At 47.5% G+C, this 18,450-nt stretch overlaps 1 protein-coding gene across 1 annotated transcript in view; it reads right to left on the bottom strand.

Moving 5' to 3' along the window:
* LOC124481774 (insulin-like growth factor 1 receptor) overlaps positions 1-18,450 on the bottom strand; it is a 48,003-nt gene that overhangs the window by 9,879 nt on the left and 19,674 nt on the right. Inside the window, exons 3-5 of the mRNA XM_047041978.1 lie at positions 2,233-2,542; positions 929-1,065; positions 296-440 (exon numbers count right to left, since the gene is read on the bottom strand). Coding sequence (XP_046897934.1) covers positions 296-440; positions 929-1,065; positions 2,233-2,542 — 592 coding nt within the window. The remainder of the gene's footprint in view (positions 1-295; positions 441-928; positions 1,066-2,232; positions 2,543-18,450) is intronic.

The following is an 18,450-nucleotide window of genomic DNA, read 5'->3' as shown; positions in this document are numbered from 1 at the left end:
GCATGAAGTCAAATATTGAAAGGAGGAACTCATACAGTAAAACCTTTCTTGTCACACTTAACTGTCACCATTCAATAAGGCAGGAAATGCACAAAATATATATATATATATATATATATATAAAAAAAAAAAAGGATGCATCTTGGAGAGAGAAAAAAGAACGTATTTTGTATGCCTTCTCAGGGGTATGACAAGTACCTGAAATAAAAATGTAACTCGACTGACCACAACAAATTCTTGCATAGGTTCAAGGAACGGAGGGTGGGAATGCGTGTATCTGTGTGTCACAGCGTACCCTTCTGACAGCTCCTCCCCTCGGATGTGCTGCAGGCTCTTAAGGAAGGAGAGGGACACCAGGGTGTGAGAATGTCTGATCCTCACGTAGCCCGTCACCGTCTGGATCAGGCCCATGAAGCTCTCCAGCTCCTTGGCTAGGTTCTCTACAGGGACACATTTACATTTACATTTAGTCATTTAGCAGACGCTCTTATCCAGAGCGACTTACAGTAAGTACAGGGACATTCCCCCCGAGGCAAGTAGGGTGAAGTGCCTTGCCCAAGGACACAACGTCATTTGGCACGGCGGGAAATCGATCCGGCAACCTTCTGATTACTAGCCCGACTCCCTCACCGCACAGCCATCTGACTCCCTACACACACACGTCACACCCCTGCTCAGAGCTCCACCACGACCACTCCGAACCTACACAGCAGTCAGCTCAGGAGATGCAGTGCTCTCCATATCTCTATGTTACCAGTTAAACCACTTGATGCAGTCAAGTCATGGACTTAAATGCAGTCCATTTACTTGATCCTATTACTAGCAACGCACAGACACAGGGGCCTATTAAGACTAGAATGAGGAGTTGGAATGCTGATTTGTCGGGTTCGAAGTGTACTCCACAGCAGGCAGTGTGCTGTGTACTCACGTCCTCTGCGGATGTTGATGTGCAGGTTGCCCTTGATGACCGTGCAGCCCTTGAGCGACTGGGCGGCATCTACGGAGTCGATGACCTTCTCTTCGCAGATCTTGTCACACAGGCCGTTGCAGGCTGAACAGAACATACTGGGGGACAGAGCAGGGGAGGAAGAGAGGGAAACAGTCAAAAACAATCAAAAGGGCATAAGTAGAACTCCCAAGGTGATTTAGATATCTTGTATGCAGACTGTTAGCATTCCTATGGGACTTCAAGACTTAGGCACAGTGACAGTAATAGCTCTAATGTGCTTAAATTGAAGGCAGATGAAAACCACGCTACAGTGCCTTCTACAAGCATTCAGTATTGATTTAACTCAATTTGAAAAGGATACAAAATACAATATCATTTTTTTTCCATATTATTTTTCCTTTATTTTAAATAAATAAAACGTTTAATGAAAGCATACTTAATAAAAGTTCTTAATGTTTTTATTTAAAGCTGTAAAACATCTAACTGGAAAAAATAAACATAAGGCAATACTCCCCCTTACCCCTTCCCCTTCCCCTTAACTTACCCCTTCCCCTTCCCCTTAACTTACCCCTTCCCCTTCCCCTTAACTTACCCCTTCCCCTTCCCCTTAACTTACCCCTTCCCCTTAACTTACCCCTTCCCCTTGGCCCTCGAAAGTAAGGGGTAAGGGCTACATAGCCCTAGGAAATGGGACACCACTTGGTTACAGGTACGTCATCTAGCACGTATTGATATCTCCAAAGCAAGTAGCGTTATGCACTGATATTAAACAAAATTCGCTGCTAATGGAGTTTACTTAGAACTGTAGACATGCTAGTCAAAGAAATGCGGGACTGTTGTGCAATTCAGAACTGTAACATTAACGTACCAAACTAGCGATTTTTAGAAACGTTTCAATTAGGAAAATGGTTGCAAATATATATGTTCATGACTGTATATAACACAAAACAAGACTGTCATAATGTTTTAATCAATTAATTAAGCCGATAACATAACATTTATTGGACTCTCTGGATGATTTGGTCGCCATTGTTGCCAGTCGCGCAGTTTTCACATAGCCCTAGGTTTCAAGTAAACTCCCGATCTTACTTGGTTTTAAGGGGTGTATACCCCTTAGTCTTAGCCCTTCCCCTAGCTCCAAAAGAGTATTGGGACACCACTAGCTCTCACGGGAACGCGCAAAACGAAGGGGAAGGGGGAGTATTGGGATTCGGCCTAAATCTTCAAATCACTTCCAGAACGCACCGTTTACTGCCCCGGTCTAAAACAAAGCCCAGTCTCACCTGTCGGGGGAGTCTTCGTTGCGGGTGTAGCCAGAGGGACAGTCAGGCATGCACTCTCCCTCGTGGATGACGAAGCGGTCAAAGTCGGGCACGTGCACGCGGGAGCACAGATCCATGGTGATGCAGCGCCAGCCTTCGAACTTGTAGGTGCCGGCGGGGCAGTCGGGCACGCAGCGCTCCTCGTGGAAGTAGTGGAGGCAGGCGGCGCAGGAAGTGTCGCTGTTGGGCGCCGTGCAGCTGCCCAGGCACTGAGCGTGGCAGCACTCCCCCTCCGCCGTGCACGCCCGCCGCTCACAGCTGTCCGGGCAAACTGGCGAGGAAGAAGAAAAAAACGGAAGAAAAGCAAAAGAAAGAGGGGTTACAGGTAAGTCAGGGATTTCGCGTGTAGAAAGCTAACTTTCAGACCCCCTTCAGACCCCTTTGTGACCCTGTAGCTTCAAGGCCCACTCACAACTGACACAACAGATACAGTCACAGCCAGACATAACGAACAGTACAGGCTGTCACTCCCTTTCCCAGGTGAACAGAGAAAAGAGAAGAGATTCTACAGCCCGACACAGAACCACACAGGCTCCGGCAGCAGCAGCCCTAAACTGCAGATCTGGCTTTGCGACAGAAAAATATGATCACAGTCGAGCACTGAGCAGGGATCTCGAAAGCGGGATGAGTGATATCACTGTGTCTGGCCAACGAATGGATTTCTAACATACCAGAGCAGGGAGGATGCCAATCAATTCATGCTTTGCTTGCTGGGATTATGTGGTTGCCAGACAACCGCGTAACAAGAACATGTCTGGGCTGGGTAATGTCATGTACAGTCCAGGATAAAAAGTCTGCCGCTCAAACATGCTCTATGAAGCCAGTTATCCATCCGCTCGCAGCCAATAGAATAGAGGGAAAAGGCTCATCGGCCAGCCAATAGTCAAGAGATCGATGTCGGTCAACATGACGGCTGACGGGGGGGGTGTTTTCCAGCGCGCGTCCTGCACATCCCCGATGCGTTTGCAGCGGTGTGTGTGTGGCATACATGAATGAATCTGCGGCGCGGAGGAGTGGAGTGCAGTCACGCAGCCCTGCCCTCAGAGCCCTCGCTGGTTGGTCCACTGTGCAAATCTCTGCGACACAGACACGCAAGGCCAGCTCTCTGCAGAGTTAGCCCCCCCCCCCCCCCAAAAAAAAAAAATATGCTCATCAACACACACACGCACACACCTAAACGCATGCAGACACACACACAGCTCTCTCTCTCTCTGCCCCCTCCTGTAGGATGCCCCCCCCCACCACCCACCAAGCTATGAGAATGTGCGTATGTGTGCGTTGGTGTTCTTCACTGGACCGCGTGTTCCCATGTGTATGACACCTGTTTACGTGTGTGAAGCGTGTCAGATTTGTGTGGGTTGTTTGTGTGTGTGTGAAAAGTACACAATGTACATATTATGAAGATTGTGTGAGCTTGCATGCTTGAGGGTGTGTCACGTTTTCTTTGACATGAGGGAGGCTACCTGCCTGTTCACTTGCCATGGTTGCCTGTTCACTGGCCATGGCTGCTGTTATTCCAAACAGAGAGTAAAGAGAGGGAGAAGGAGAGACAGCAATGCCGAACTGTATAGCTGTTTTCTTTCATGTTGGGCTGCCTCTGTTCTTGGGCTGTGCTATGTCAAAAATCCCTAGAATGGCATTGCCTGCGGTATAATCATACAGCAGAATGTTAATCCTCTTGTCCTCTAAAAACAGCAAACTTGGGAACACAGCTACGCAGGAAAACAGAGTAGGGAGCCTGGGGAATAACAGTTGTCCTGTCAGGTAGCGTGTCGATGTTCCTTAAAACACATCAAGACACAGATTGAAAACTGCATTGGCCTTTTAAACTGGTTGAACAAAGACAGGCAGATTCTTCAATTAAGGCTAGGAATTCCAGGTGCAAATGCACAACAATTCAGACATACAACACACACACACACACAGAGAAAAACACTTCTGGGAACCTTTCCAGTTTGTTACGAGGGCATCTAGCCTAATCAGATCATGCCTTCACATCATCCACTCAAATCCATCAACCACGCCAACAATAGCACAATCCTGTCCGTCAAACCAATTTAATGTCAGGCGACCAACAAAGTCGTTAACCGTGAATGCATGCATGCAAAGAGCCGTTTGGCAGGTGACTGCGGGCAAACATGCGGGGAGAAGGAACAAACAACAATGTATGTGTGTATGGGTAAACACCCACCATGAATGAGCAATAAACAATATAAAATGTTGTGTTTGTTTTGGGCCGTGGGATAACATTGAACTTTATGTAAGACAGAGAGACAGAGACAGAGACAGAGACAGAGACAGAGACAGAGACAGAGAGAGAGAGAGAGAGAGAGAGAGAGAGAGAGAGAGAGAGAGAGAGAGAGAGAGAGAGAGAGAGAGAGAGAGAGAGAGAGAGAGAAAAAGAGAAAGAGAGAAAAAGAGATAGATGGGAGAAAGGTGGGGGTTAAAGGAACCTATACCCTAGCTCCAGTTTGAAGGAAGCTAAGCTCAGGCTATGGCTCTTACCATGTGATCCCCAAGCTGTTTGTGATCTTGGGCTGGCATCATGTGACCCCCTCCCTCCCTCTCTCCCGCCCTCCCTCCCTCCCTGGGTCTCTGTCTGTCACAAACATCCCTGACCTAACGGGGAGGTTGGAGAGACCTGCCTGAGCAGCTTCCTGCTTAAGTGAGTCTGCACTGCGCTTCTCGTAAAAAAATATATATATGAGAAGCTCCTCCCTGGTCAGCAAGCCTCTCTTTAAAACCTCTCTGTCTCACTCTCACACGTGTGTGCAAGAAAACACACACGACGCACACTAAGACGGCTGTTTGTCCCAACGGACGGCATCTCCAATCTCTTTCATTGTTTTTGTGAGGTAAAATGAGGGAGGGAGGGGGAGTGGGGAAGGGCATATGCGTACTCCACTGTTTACTACCGCCAACGCTGAGCAGCTCACAGCCGAGAGAGAGCACATTAAATAGAAGAGGTGTGCCTTCCGACAAGCGACATGCCTTAGGTTAGAGTCTGCGGACTTTACATCCGCTACTGCATGTGTTTAGCCGACTAGGGAAGTCGTTTTTTACAGTTGGTGTAGAGGAGCTGACCACCATTCCTCCTAAATTTCCATTTGGTCAAAAACAAAATCTTAAGAAGCACACCACAGATAGACAACACTATCAGATAATAAGCACGATTGACAGTGAATCATGGGATAGGGTTATACATCAGGTTACTTATAGAGTAAAGAAAATAATAAATACATAGAGGGAGAAAAAAAAGGAAAACTCCCATATTTGTAGTTAGAGGTTGTAAAGAGAGAGAGCAAAACAAAATGCTCATTGGTATGGTATGCTGAACCACGCATCAACAAATCACAAAACAGACAAGCCTCTACAACCCACAACACTTCAAAAACAAATATTTAGAGCTGGCTGAATTATAAAACGCAACACCAATTCATCTGCCATAGAGATATCCAAGTGTCTCCCTCTATCTCACACACTGTTGACAGCGTCTAAAAGATAAACACTGAATTCGCAGTGCTGACCGGCTGCTTCTCCCTCAGTCCTGCTCCGCAGCCGCACACAACTCCACTCCACGTTTCCCAGCTTGCCCTGCTACAAATAATTCATACAGGTCCTCTGCTATCATTCTAAATAGGAGCGCATTGTAACAGAGGAGAGGAAAAACTGATTCAGGTCATAGCACTAGCATAGGAAAACACCAGATTTAGCACAAGCATGGCCTACATTGAGGAAAGAGCAGTGTTTCATGGTTTCTGGTTATGTTGTCACTATCATAACTGTCTGAGGGAAGAGTGGACCATTTCTCTGCAAAACAGAGATTCTTAGTTTTCTGGTAATTTCATCGTCTAGACTTTCTCAAGCGAGCTCTAAAGTTGAAAAAAGCGTCTACGGTATGGAGCCCTCGGTCAGACCCTGTGTATAGAGAGCTTGTTGTTCTCCCTGCGTAGTGACAAAAACGATTCTCTGCCAATGGTGAGCTATTGCAGACATAATTAATGATGGGCATGTTGTTGACTTTGCTTTGGCCAATAGCTCGGCACCGACTTAAGAGTAGAACATTGACCTAGACGTTCTTCAAAAGCCACATCCAGTTGCCCCTACGTGTGCAACAACGCGCTTCTCCACTCGTACACAGTTGACTTGAAAAAACTTTCAATTTAAGGTTAAGCTTTTGCAGTGCGAGAGAACCTCGCTCCGCAACGTCCGTGACAACAACCAGATCTGTTGTTTACGATAAAACACTGCGGTCATGTATCAGTATTCACATCGCCATGGAAACACTAGTCATGTAAGAGTAGACGACTGTTCGGCGTTGTGTGTGTGTGTGTGTGTGTGTGTGTGTGTGTGTGTGTGTGTGTGTGTGTATATAGGCTATGTATTCCAACAAGAATAGTCTATTAAAGGAAAGAGGGTTAGGAACACTGACGGAACAACCTGAATGAGCGAAGACAAGGGACAGCAGTGATCTCACCCTGCCACTGGGATGAACAGCTGCTGGCTCGTCTTGAAAAGACGGTGTTGAACCGCATGCAAATTCAAAAGCATTTCCACCAGCGTTTGGCAACTCATTTGGCTGTGTTGATCTTTCAGCCTGGGACTGTGAAGAGAAGAGCGGATCATGAAACCTAGCAACAAGCTCCGACAGGTAGAGAAGGTCAGACCTGATGATGGGAGCCAGACTCTATCCCACCTGGGAGGAGAGGTGGGGACAGACACACTGACTTACAGGAACTCAGGCTGTCCCCCACAGTCCCAGGCTATCCCAGGGGACAGACACACTGACTTACAGGAACTCAGGCTGTCCCCCACAGTCCCAGGCTATCCCAGGGGACAAGGGATACATGGCAAACCCCTGGCAAACAAGCTATTTGAGATGAAGGAACCACATACGTCCAACAACTACGACCTACAATGGCCAAAAAGTGATTCATTACACAGTTGGCACCACTAAGTATTAATAAAGCACCTTTCCTTGTTGATACAGTATACCAAAAGTAAGTTGAGGAATCTCTACTTAATGTCATCTCAAATAATGACTTCAATTGCTTTGTTGGACTTGGAAGGCAGACGGACTAATGTTGCGGTCCTAAAGCATCGTGGTTGGTTCACTACTGCGATGTATGCTTGAGAAAACATGCCCCGCAATTAAACGCATCGTTGACTTTTATGTTTCAATATGCGCTCCCGAGCCAAGTTGGACATCCTTAATGCACGCTCGTACAAGCGGGGCATCAAGTGGAAAAACACCAAATACGTGAAGCAACAACAGTTTGGCCGGCACAACAATGGCAAACTGTCTGACCTTGTAAACTTTGCAATGATTAAGGCAACTGGCGTTTCCTCGTCCTTCTGTTAATAAATAACCTCTCTTTTGACGAAGGAGACGGGGGGATGGGAGTGGGGGGGATGGGGGAGGGCGGGGGGGTGAAGGCATCGTATCTTAACTGACAGTTGAAAGTACAAAGGGGCGCTGCCAGCCTTTGAAGTGGGCGAGTGGTCTGGTGACAGCGTGGAGAGGGCCCTGCAAAGGACCCACGCTAAGCTTCTGTGTTCAGGCATGCATGGCATCTTCTACCAGCGGTGTTAAAGGAGCACTTCCCTCCCCTCAAAAGTGTCTGTCCCCCTCTTTCACCCACCCATGGCTAACGCGGCCATGTAATGGAGGCCCAAACCAATCCAGATGGCTGTACAGAGTTGCCTTGTTATTGAGTTGGTGAGGGCTGAGGCAAGGCAGACTTCCCCCTGTAGAGGAGGGGACTCGAGTCCGGGAATGGATTTTTCCATTGCCAAAACGCTGCCCCCTATTCAAATCTTTCCAGGCTCCATTGTAGGAGGGAGGGATCTCCTTATAAGGCAGTGGGATCTTCTCATTGAAAGAAAAACAGATTGGTGGAAATCAAGTATGAAAATGAGGATGGCCTGCAGCCACGTGTGATACTGTTGCGTCTCCATTCATGTGGTGTGTGTCAGGAGGCGGGAGGGAAAACATGGCCGACTAAGCGTTCTTCACTAGATCCTCCCATCATCAATCCTCCCAGTGCTTTGGAGACAGACAGCTGCTAAATACCAAGTTGTTAAGAAAGAACACTGCATTCGGCTTCTCATTGGTTTCACGCCTCCTAAATGGCAGGTTTATGTACAGGTATGCGCTCCAGTGGTCAAAAAGGAGGGATGGAGGGTCACATGTTGACCACATTGTCGTGCATTCCTGCCAATCCTTCTAGGTTGTACACAGATAGGAGTAGGTATGAAAACACTGGCCTCTTATTATTTATTTTCAGTCCACACTGTCACTGCAGCCCTCTGCCTTATTCATTCAAGACACTCTGCAGGTTGAGCTGAAGCTCTTTCATCACGACTGATCTCTGGCTGCCACAGACCGGAGAAAAACAGGTTGCAATTTGCTGGCACAGAATGTTCTTTCTCTCCTTTTTTCCTTCCAGCCCCCCCTCCTCCTCCCCGCCCCTCCTCTAAAAGGAGTGTGAGACAGAGCACCACCCCGTCCATGGTCCTGTAACGTAAAGCAACATGCCTCGGTAGAGTTTTACAAGACCCCTCGCCTAGGGAGGGAGGGAGACAGAAAGCTGCAGTGTGTCAACTTTTTTTCGTTCACCCCCACCCTCTTTCTCCCTATCTCTCTCTCTCTCGCTCTCTCACTTCCCCTCTCTCTCTCGTTCTCTCTCGTCTCCTCTCTCTCTTTTTATCTCGTTCTCTCTCTCCCTCACCACCACTGATGACCTTTCAGATTCTCTGGGCTTTTGGGTGGATTACAGCACGTATCCCTGGGAGCTGTGAACCAGTAAATGTGGAATTAAGTTTGAGGATGTCACTTAGCAGGTTGTTACTCTGCATTGGGGCCTACAGTAGCAAAATACATGAACTGAACATGTGAAATAAACAGGGGAGAGGACATTTCTGCTGAATTGACGGCTCAACAAAAAAGCATTATTTTAAACTTGACAACAGGGTGCACTGGGTCTAGACAAAGGGACAGTCGTATGAATTAACATTATAATAAAGCCCCTTCCTGTGTTCTTAGCACCAGTCAACTCCAGTGCTCTCTCTCCCACTAGTGGGGCACCTTCCCTGTGGCCGGCCTGTCTGTGGGAGATGTTCTCTCTGTGGCTCCAGGACCTGTTTTTGGATCCTGCTGGTTTGTGGCTTGTGCCTTTGTGTTCCCTGAGACAATGGCTAGTTTAGTGATCGCATCACATCCTCAACATAACAAGCAACATAAAGATCCATCACTTTTTCCAATTGCAGTCTTAGGAAGGCGGAGGCAGACAGATGTGTGTCTATAAACACACACACACACACACACACACCTCTAAGGAGGAGGAGACTGGAACAAAAAGAATGAGTCGTGGAAAAGTAGTGGATTTGAAGAAAAGAAGGAAACTATTTGTAATGACTGAGACAAAGGCAAGGAAACTCTTTCCAGTGACACCTGGCCGCGCTCCACTGCCTGGATGTCAGCAGGAGGAGGTTTCCAGGTGGGTTCTCTCATTAGCAAAGTTCTTACCTGGGCACGGTGGTGTCGGTGGTGGTGGTGGTGTTGTCGCCTGTAATTGACAGTGTGCATGCTTCGGAGCTGTCCTGTTCCCCTCTCTACCTGCTTGCCTGGGCCCAGACCCCCCAGACTCATTTGCTTCCTGACTGTTAGGAGTCGTACTAATGAGCCTGCTGCCTGGCTGTCTTCTGGTCTAGTCCTAAGGTGACATCACGTCACCTGCCCCTCGTCACCCGTGGAACCCAGCGTGGCACAGTCACTGTAGACCGCCAGTCCAACTGGCGACAATTCAGAACTTCCAAAATGGCACTGCCGCCACACTATTGAAATTGAAACAGGGTGATGATGTGGTATTTACATGCAGTCCTTTGGGCAGCGCTAGTATTTTAGTATTTTTTTCCCCCCCATTTGCACTTCCCGTTCAATTTCATGGTTCTTGAGAAGTGTCATGGTAGTGAATGAGTGGCTGTACAGGGGCCGAAACATCCCTGGCATATTTTGCCCTGTCACACCACTCCGGAGCTTAGAGTATGGCTGGCACAACACCAACATTCACATTGGAAATCCACCACCAGTGATCCCTAATCTCAATTACACAAATTGCTAAACGCCGGCATTTTCCTCAAAAGCAGGTGAAATTGTGCACGTAATAAACCATGTGAACCTACCAAAAGAAAACAATTTACAACATGTGTGATAACGTCAATGTTAATAACCTACAGACGTTCAGCAGAACAGTACCAGCATGCTCAAATTGCAGTTACAGTGATGACTGTGTGTGTGTGTGTGTTTGCGCAAGACATTTGGTGTAGTTGTACGTCCCTGTGTGGGGACTGATGCAGCCTGTGTGCGCTGGCACAGCTGTGCTCCTTGCTCTGCACTGGGTCTCCCAGCTCCACATACAGCGGGCCAAGTAATGCCAAGCTGTTGGCATCTCTGCCATGGCTTGTGGTAGCAGCCCTTTTGTTTTGTTTTTTACTGCTGCTTGTTTTGCCCTGCTTGTTTTACTCTGGAACATTGGGAATGTGTTTGTAACCCCTCCAAATCCCTAACCAGCGTAGAAAAACAACTGGTTGCGCCTCTCATTTAACCTCTGTCAATGGCACTCGCAGTGTTTCGCCTCAACACTTCCTTTAAACAAGCTTTCTCAGCAGACCTAGGCTGTGCTGGTGACCTAAACATCAAGCACGAAAGTGTCACACACACTCATGGAATGATGAATGTTTACGTTGTCAAAGCAAAGAGAAGCGAGGCTTCCAAAAACGTCCAAAGACAAAGTGTGAAATCAATCGAAATTATAAATGAAATTATACTGAAACATACAATTGTACTGTGCTTATACCTTTTAAAAGATAAAAAAAAAAAGATTTAACGTCATAAGTCCTAAAAAGAAGAAGAAACACATAGGGAATTACTCAAATTAGCAGGGTACTAAATTACAGCGCCAAAGAGGCATGGAGGACCACTGATAGATTTCACAAGAAATCCTATCTAATCTTCCAGTCAGGGAAAGGGAATTGAGAGCATGCTGTGTTCCAGTCACTATGACCAAGGCCCTGTGACGCTCTACTTCCCAGCACAATATATATGTGTGTGTGTGTGTGTGTGCGCGTGTGCAGACAGCCGATTTGGATGGTGAGCGACAGCTGAGGGTCCACAAACCATACTTCTGACCTCCAACAAGAGGTTATAAACATGTGTCCCTTTTACTGCTAGTTTCCACTGGGGAAACTTTGTTCCCAGTTTCCTACCACTCCCCGCCTATGGACTAACAGGCTTCTGGATGGGGACCATGTGTGTGAGGATGGGGGACAATTCCCAACAACACAAACACAAAAATAGGTTGGAAGCACTCAAGTTTAACAAAGACAATATCCCTATTCATACCTCCCCCCATGTTGTCCTATTCCTGGTCGTGTTTTGAAGTTTTCTACTTCATTAAACAGGGAGGTCACTGTGGTGGAAAATCTCCAGTGTTGCGACAGTTGCAGACTGGGGCGAGCAGGAGGAAGGCTGGAACAGCCACCCGCTGAGAACCCTCATTCACTGGACTTCAGTTTACAATCACTCCCAGTCATGCATTCCTCGTGGCCCTCGTGAGAAACAGTGTTTCTGTGGGTAATATTTAGGACCAGTGTCCTTGACCAGGCATATGAAGAAATATGTGACTGACTATTGATCTGATCCATCTCAACTTAACAATAAGGAGCGTGCCAATGAAGAGTGGAATTGAAGGATGTCTGCCATCTAGAGTTGAATCTCAAATTCAAGCAGAGGCTGATGGCAAAAAGACTCAGCTCAAGTAAGAGAGGTAGCATGAGCATGGCTACTCCCACACAGTTGGATGAAGCGCTGTAATGATGACTGACTCACACCCCATCTTGGCTGGGATTTTACATGCAGGTTGTGACCCATATTTCCAAGATTAGAAGAGGTAATGGGTAGGAAGTGTAGACCTGGGTGGAGGAGGGGAGGGAGCGAGGGAGGTTGTGCATCGCGGGTGGCGGGGAGGGATAACAGGAAGAAGAGCCTGTTCTGTTGTGAGTAAACGCGGGGCTGCTTAAGAGCGATGAGGGGCTGAATCACAGGGATTGATCCCTGTACCAGACTGGTGTCTCGTCATCGCGGGCTGAGCAGGGACGCCTGGGTGGAGGGAGAGAGTGAGTCACTACCCTCAGCCAGTCTGCTGCCAGATTAGCCCTCATGAGGATTAGGGAGGGGAGCGAGTCAGGGTTTGGGTGGTTGGCTCGGGTGAAACGTCGCCCCGAACATAGAAACAACACCACCACCACCACCACCACCACCACCACCACCAACGTCTGCCGGACGTTTCTCTGCCGCACAACGCGGTGTCTCCACGCACGTCCAGGAGAGTAAAAGTAGGACTGATTCAGAACAGGAGGAGGGCGAGGGCCGCCTCAGTACACCCGAGAGTGCAAGAGAGAAAACAACATGGCGTGTGAAACCAGCCCAAACGCAGGGCTACGCTCCTACATACCAGGGAGTCTCAAAGTACTGGCAGGAATAAGCAAACAAAAGAAACTTCCCAGAGTCCCAAGGGGGCCAAGAGAATGAGCGGAGAGGAGGAAGAGGAAGGAAGAGACATAAACATGAGCGGAAGCTGCAGGAAGTCGTTGGGCCCACACGTCAAACACAAACTGCCATTAATGATTGAAGTCAAGTGCCTTTGCTCTTTTCAAAGCAAACAACCGCTTCCCCGAGTTCCGTTTTACAACAGACAAAGCCATGGGGAGATTTTTTTCTACTTCTTTTAAGAGGGAAAAGGCTGCATTGTAGGGCTGGGGTGGTGGATTCATGTCATAATTTGGGCTTTAATGATTCTAAATAGATGCACAAATTCCAAAATTATACCTTAAGAAGCATCCAGTTCACATGCTTTGGTGGCTAGTGTACAAACAAAGCTGGATTACTAACTAAATTAACTAGTTTATAGGGGTTATTTATATATATATATATATATATATATATATATATATATATATATTCACGAGCTAGACTAATCTTTCAGTGGCATATGACTCAGTTATATAAAATAAAAACATGTAAGCTTACTGTCATGCTCTAAAATTCCTCAAGACCAACATCGAGTTTAGACAAAAAATAATAAACAACTCTTTCAGTGTTGATATTCAACACTTCATAGCATTGTGATAGGGGTCATTCTACAACAACCAACAATCAAGAACTGTGATGAACCACAGTTGCAATGTAGAAGAATCCAGTCCTGTCTGTCGACGCAGCCTTGACGGGAAGGTAACTGCTCAGCCCCGCCGTCCCCCCCCCCGTCCCCCCTCTCTGAAAACCTCCCTTCTCTGGAAGAAACTAGAGCTTGTTGTGGTGTCGCCTGAGACCTCACACAGCTCCCAGACGAATGGCTGAGCACAGCAGCGGGCTGCCAGCAGGGGGACTGGGGCCTTGGCTGAAACAACAGCCAGCTGCTCCCCAGCTCTAATAGACACACACACACACACACACAAACTGACAACCTCTTAATCACCACTGGCATTGTTATCGTCGCCTTCAAGGGAGGATACAAAAAACACAGCAATATTGTCGGATAATTAGGGCTTAAGGAAATGTTGAACCCATTTCTGAATTACTTGTTTGTTTCCCATGACAACAAATATCAACAATTATCCACAAACTGGAATCTTTTAAATCCTATTGTGTGGTTTATGATCATCTCGGAAAAATCTCAAATGATCTCTCCGAAGCAAAGAACAGAAACAGACAATAACAATCAATGAGAATGGTTTGACACTCAAGCGGGTTTACAGTTGCTCTAAACATGGAAAACATCTTTTGAAAGTACTGTGACACTAAAGGAGGGTTGTTTTTCTGCCCCAGATCATGGAGGGTTTGGTGGTCAGTGGCATCTGAGGGGTACTCTTGGAGCAGTGTGCACGCAACACCCCCTTGCTGGAATCCACACTTCCTTTCATGTGCAAAGCATGTGTTGACACATCCATGCAACGTCATGCTGCCAAAACCCTTTTACCAAAGTCTTTTGTGCTTACAATCCTAAAATCAGGAATTGTTTCCCACCCTATCCACCAGGCCAAGCACGGGATACCTGTGACTGCTACAGACTGTGTACATTTGGTTTGAAAATATAAAATGTATCTGGGACGACCCATGATTCTCACTTCATGAAAAGAACCCACTTATCAAGGGAGTGGCAAATTGTAACTTCTCTTGGAAACAATGTGCAGCCTTGCACTGTAAATGCTGAGAAACAGGGAAACATTTTGGCCTGAGGGTGGTGTAGAACAAACACATTCCTCAATAGTGTAATTCAAAGATGAAGTCATTTCAAATAAGCTAGACACGTGGACATCTATGGTGCCAGAAAAAAATGTTTATTTCATTCCCAGCAATGGTAAAAAAAAAAGAGGACAGAACTGCCAATCAGTGTCTTCCAAACTGCGCTTAGATGGATAGAGCTCAATACAAAGTACCTGGGAAGCAATAGCCTGGCCATTCAAAAGTTATCGAAGTTAGTTAAATTGGAAACCTTGCTTCTGCAGTGCCTGGGAGTTTTCAGCTGTGACTGGTTTTCACTCACCCTCATTAGAACCAGTGCACCTTCACTCTGCATCTCATTATCTCCAGTCTGCATCTCCCCTAACTGTGGGAACTCACCTGAGCCAGCACATTCTGCCTTTCTAACAGCCCCATATCTCTCAGTCAGTGAGAGAAACCAGACAACGGTGGGCTGAGCTGAGGCACAGTCACAATCAACCACTCATGACAGCCCAGTCAGCCAGCACACCACACACACAGTCTGTCTGGCAAGGTCAGTTGAGGCCATTATGAGAGTATTTTCGATGTGTGCTGCGGGCGGGCGTCCTGGAAAAAAGTTGACCATCACTGGGTAACAACTTGGCTAATTTCACCAGAGTCCCTCTGGCTTGCTATCCAGCTGGGGGGGGGGCACAGGTGGCATGCAGGGTATGCAGGTGGCATGCAGGGTACACAGGTGGCATGCAGGGTACACAGGTGGCATGCAGGGTACACAGGTGGCATGCAGGGTACACAGGTGGCAGGCAGGGTACACAGGTAGCAGGCAGGGTACACAGGTGGCAGGCAGGGTGCACAGGTGGCAGGCAGGGTACACAGGTGGCAGGCAGGGTGCACAGGTGGTAGGCAGGGTATGCAGGTGGCAGGCAGGGTGCACAGGTGGCATGCAGGGTACACAGGTGGCAGGCAGGGTACACAGGTAGCAGGCAGGGTACACAGGTGGCAGGCAGGGTGCACAGGTGGTAGGCAGGGTATGCAGGTGGCAGGCAGGGTGCACAGGTGGCATGCAGGGTACACAGGTGGCAGGCAGGGTACACAGGTAGCAGGCAGGGTACACAGGTGGCAGGCAGGGTACACAGGTGGCAGGCAGGGTGCACAGGTGGCAGGCAGGGTACACAGGTGGCAGGCAGGGTGCACAGGTGGCAGGCAGGGTACACAGGTAGCAGGCAGGGTACACAGGGTGACTGACCAGCGGAGGGCAGTACGAACAGGAACAGGCTCTTCCCACAAGTACAAACTGCTGCTGTAATGATGCCCCAGGCGTCGGTTAGCACAGACTGTGCTCACATTTACACAACTGCCAAATCAGCTGATGAAAACAGCACAAAGGAAAAGGGGGGAAAGGGCAGACGTCTAGACATGTCAGGCTGATGAAAGCATGTCAGTAGCCCAGAAGACAGTGAAGAGAAAAGGACTCCAGTCTTGGTTTCAGTACAGCAGGTGACGGCTGTTGCGAGTTGAGAAATATATATATATTTTTTTTTTAATCAAATTATTAAGAGCACCATGCCGCTGGCTGACAACGTTTAAATTTAGAACATCCAACTATAACACGTTCCTATTTAGTGCTGTGAAAATGGAAGTACTGGGTGTCCAACGTCTAGTGAATCATCCAAAGGTTGGATGCTGAGCCTGCTGGCAGCGCTTAATAAACGCACACACACGACGACGGGCAAGGGGGAGAGGACGAGACTGTGGCTGCGGTCCCCATGTGTCACCCAGGTCTCTCATTACTACGCAAACTATGTGGAAGCACATGCTGTCACCACGGGGACAGGTGCAATGGGCAAGGAGGGGTGGGAGGTGACCAGGACTTGCAACTAACTTTCCCCCCCCCTCACTGTCCCAGTACCATCCTGAAGTGCAAAATAAACTGAACTTGACCCGTCCCAAAAAGTAAATTCTCGTGTTTTAGCATTTTGACATCGGTGTACGTAGGTTATTTGCAACACTATTTAAGTAATCCATACAGTCGTAGGGCTCAAATGAATGTCTGAATAGTCACATGACTGTATCATTCACAGAAATTGTAACTTGAAATAAACAAGATGAATCTGTTGGGGGGGGTGAACAAAGAGAGGAAAAAAACAAGGTTGAACTTGGGACCAGACAAACCCTTTGAGACCCTTCCCCAGACACAACAAACCCTGTAGAGACTATAAGCAGTGTCTTGCTGCAACACACCACCTGACCCCGCACTCTCTCCACCCCTTCCCGCTCTCTCCCTCCCTCTCCCTCTTCTCCCTCTCATTCATAAAATGGCCGCTTAACAACTCCAGCTGCTGACATGGGATTTATGGATAAAGGGTTGGGGCACCGTGGGGACAGGGAGAGGGGAGGGATGTTTTCATTTTCCCATTTCCTTTTTTCTCCTTGTTCTATACATGTCTATGCCTGTGGACATATTATTTTCATCACTCATCTGAATAGTTCAACTCAATCTCCTTCAGGGCTGTAACGTCAACAGAATTTTAAACTACTGTTTTTGTTATGTCGGTTCATGACCCTGTAGGAGAAGATTACTAAGTTGGGCACATACAGTATCTAGTTACAGCGAGAGTGTTCTCATATCGTTATCATTTGTATGAACAAAACTTTTTTAATTAACAAAGATGTTTTTTCCTGACAACCCATTTCATTTAAGGGGGTAAAAACACAAGAAGCCTAATAGCCCATGCAATTTCAGTTTGTACGTCAGTCCACAATTGATTATGCTTAAGCCCTACCAGCACCTACCAGTGTAATTAACGACTATTCTACTCATCCCCAAATAAATATCCAGAAATATTCCTTTATCCTTGTAGTGTTCATGCATAAACATCACACTTGAATGGCAATTAACTGTTAGTGCAGGGGGCTAAATCTGTACTGAGAGCACATTGACCTGTTTGGCGTCCCGGTGACAGGGCCTTATGATCAATGGCCTTACGGCCGTGCTCCGCTGGGACAGTGCTAGGCCCGCAGGAACAGCACTACTCGACTGAGGCTTTGCCCCAAGTATGACCTCCACTACCATGCATCTGTGAGGCAGGTTCCCAAACATTGCATTCAGCACTGTCTTGCATCAAGCATTCAGCCATCGCTTCCACGTCCACACATTTTAAATTTTGGTGTAAAAATATTTGTATTTGGGGTTAGAAGAATAATATGATTCTAAATGGAAATACTGGGTGGCTTCTGTATCAGTATAGCCTAATACAGCATGGGTATAATACATCTGAAGTAGGCCGAGGATTTCTTTTTCATATCCAGAAGCGTGGCTTATTTACGAAGTGTGGAGCCTGAATCTTTGAGTGGTAGATGGAATAGACAGCAGAGCCGGGTAGCGCACGTACACACATAAACACAGATACGCAGGCACAAATACACACACACACACACATTTATGAAGCCGTATAAATATTTTAAGTACTAATTATGGCTGGGTCAGGCGAATAGAGGCAAGGGGCAGCTGTGTGTGTTTTCATGAACGAGAAGAAGGGGATGCCGGGAAGCGTGTCAACAGAATAGTGGGTCACAACACATTTAAAAAAAGCCATTTTCAGGCCTAAGGAGAGCGAGCAGAGTTCCGAAGCCTTTGTGGGCCCCAGTGAGGTCACACAGGTCCCTCTGTGTGGGGGAAACTAGGCCGCTTGTTCGTGTCACACTCAGATGAGGTGAGAGAGGGGCCTCGGTGGGGAGCCTAGCCAGAGGAGAGGCACCCCTTTACCCCTGAAATCGACTCTCCTGCCACATACCTCAGCCCACCTCCTCTCCCCTCAGCCCACCTCCTCGACCCTCAGCAAATAAACTGGTAGCATGCCATGTCTGCGAATCTATTCAAAATGTATTATGTTAGAAAT

This window comes from Hypomesus transpacificus, chromosome 19 (genome assembly GCF_021917145.1).
Source record: "Hypomesus transpacificus isolate Combined female chromosome 19, fHypTra1, whole genome shotgun sequence".
NCBI classification, from domain to species: domain Eukaryota; kingdom Metazoa; phylum Chordata; class Actinopteri; order Osmeriformes; family Osmeridae; genus Hypomesus; species Hypomesus transpacificus.
This window is presented reverse-complemented; position numbering and strand designations above follow the sequence as displayed.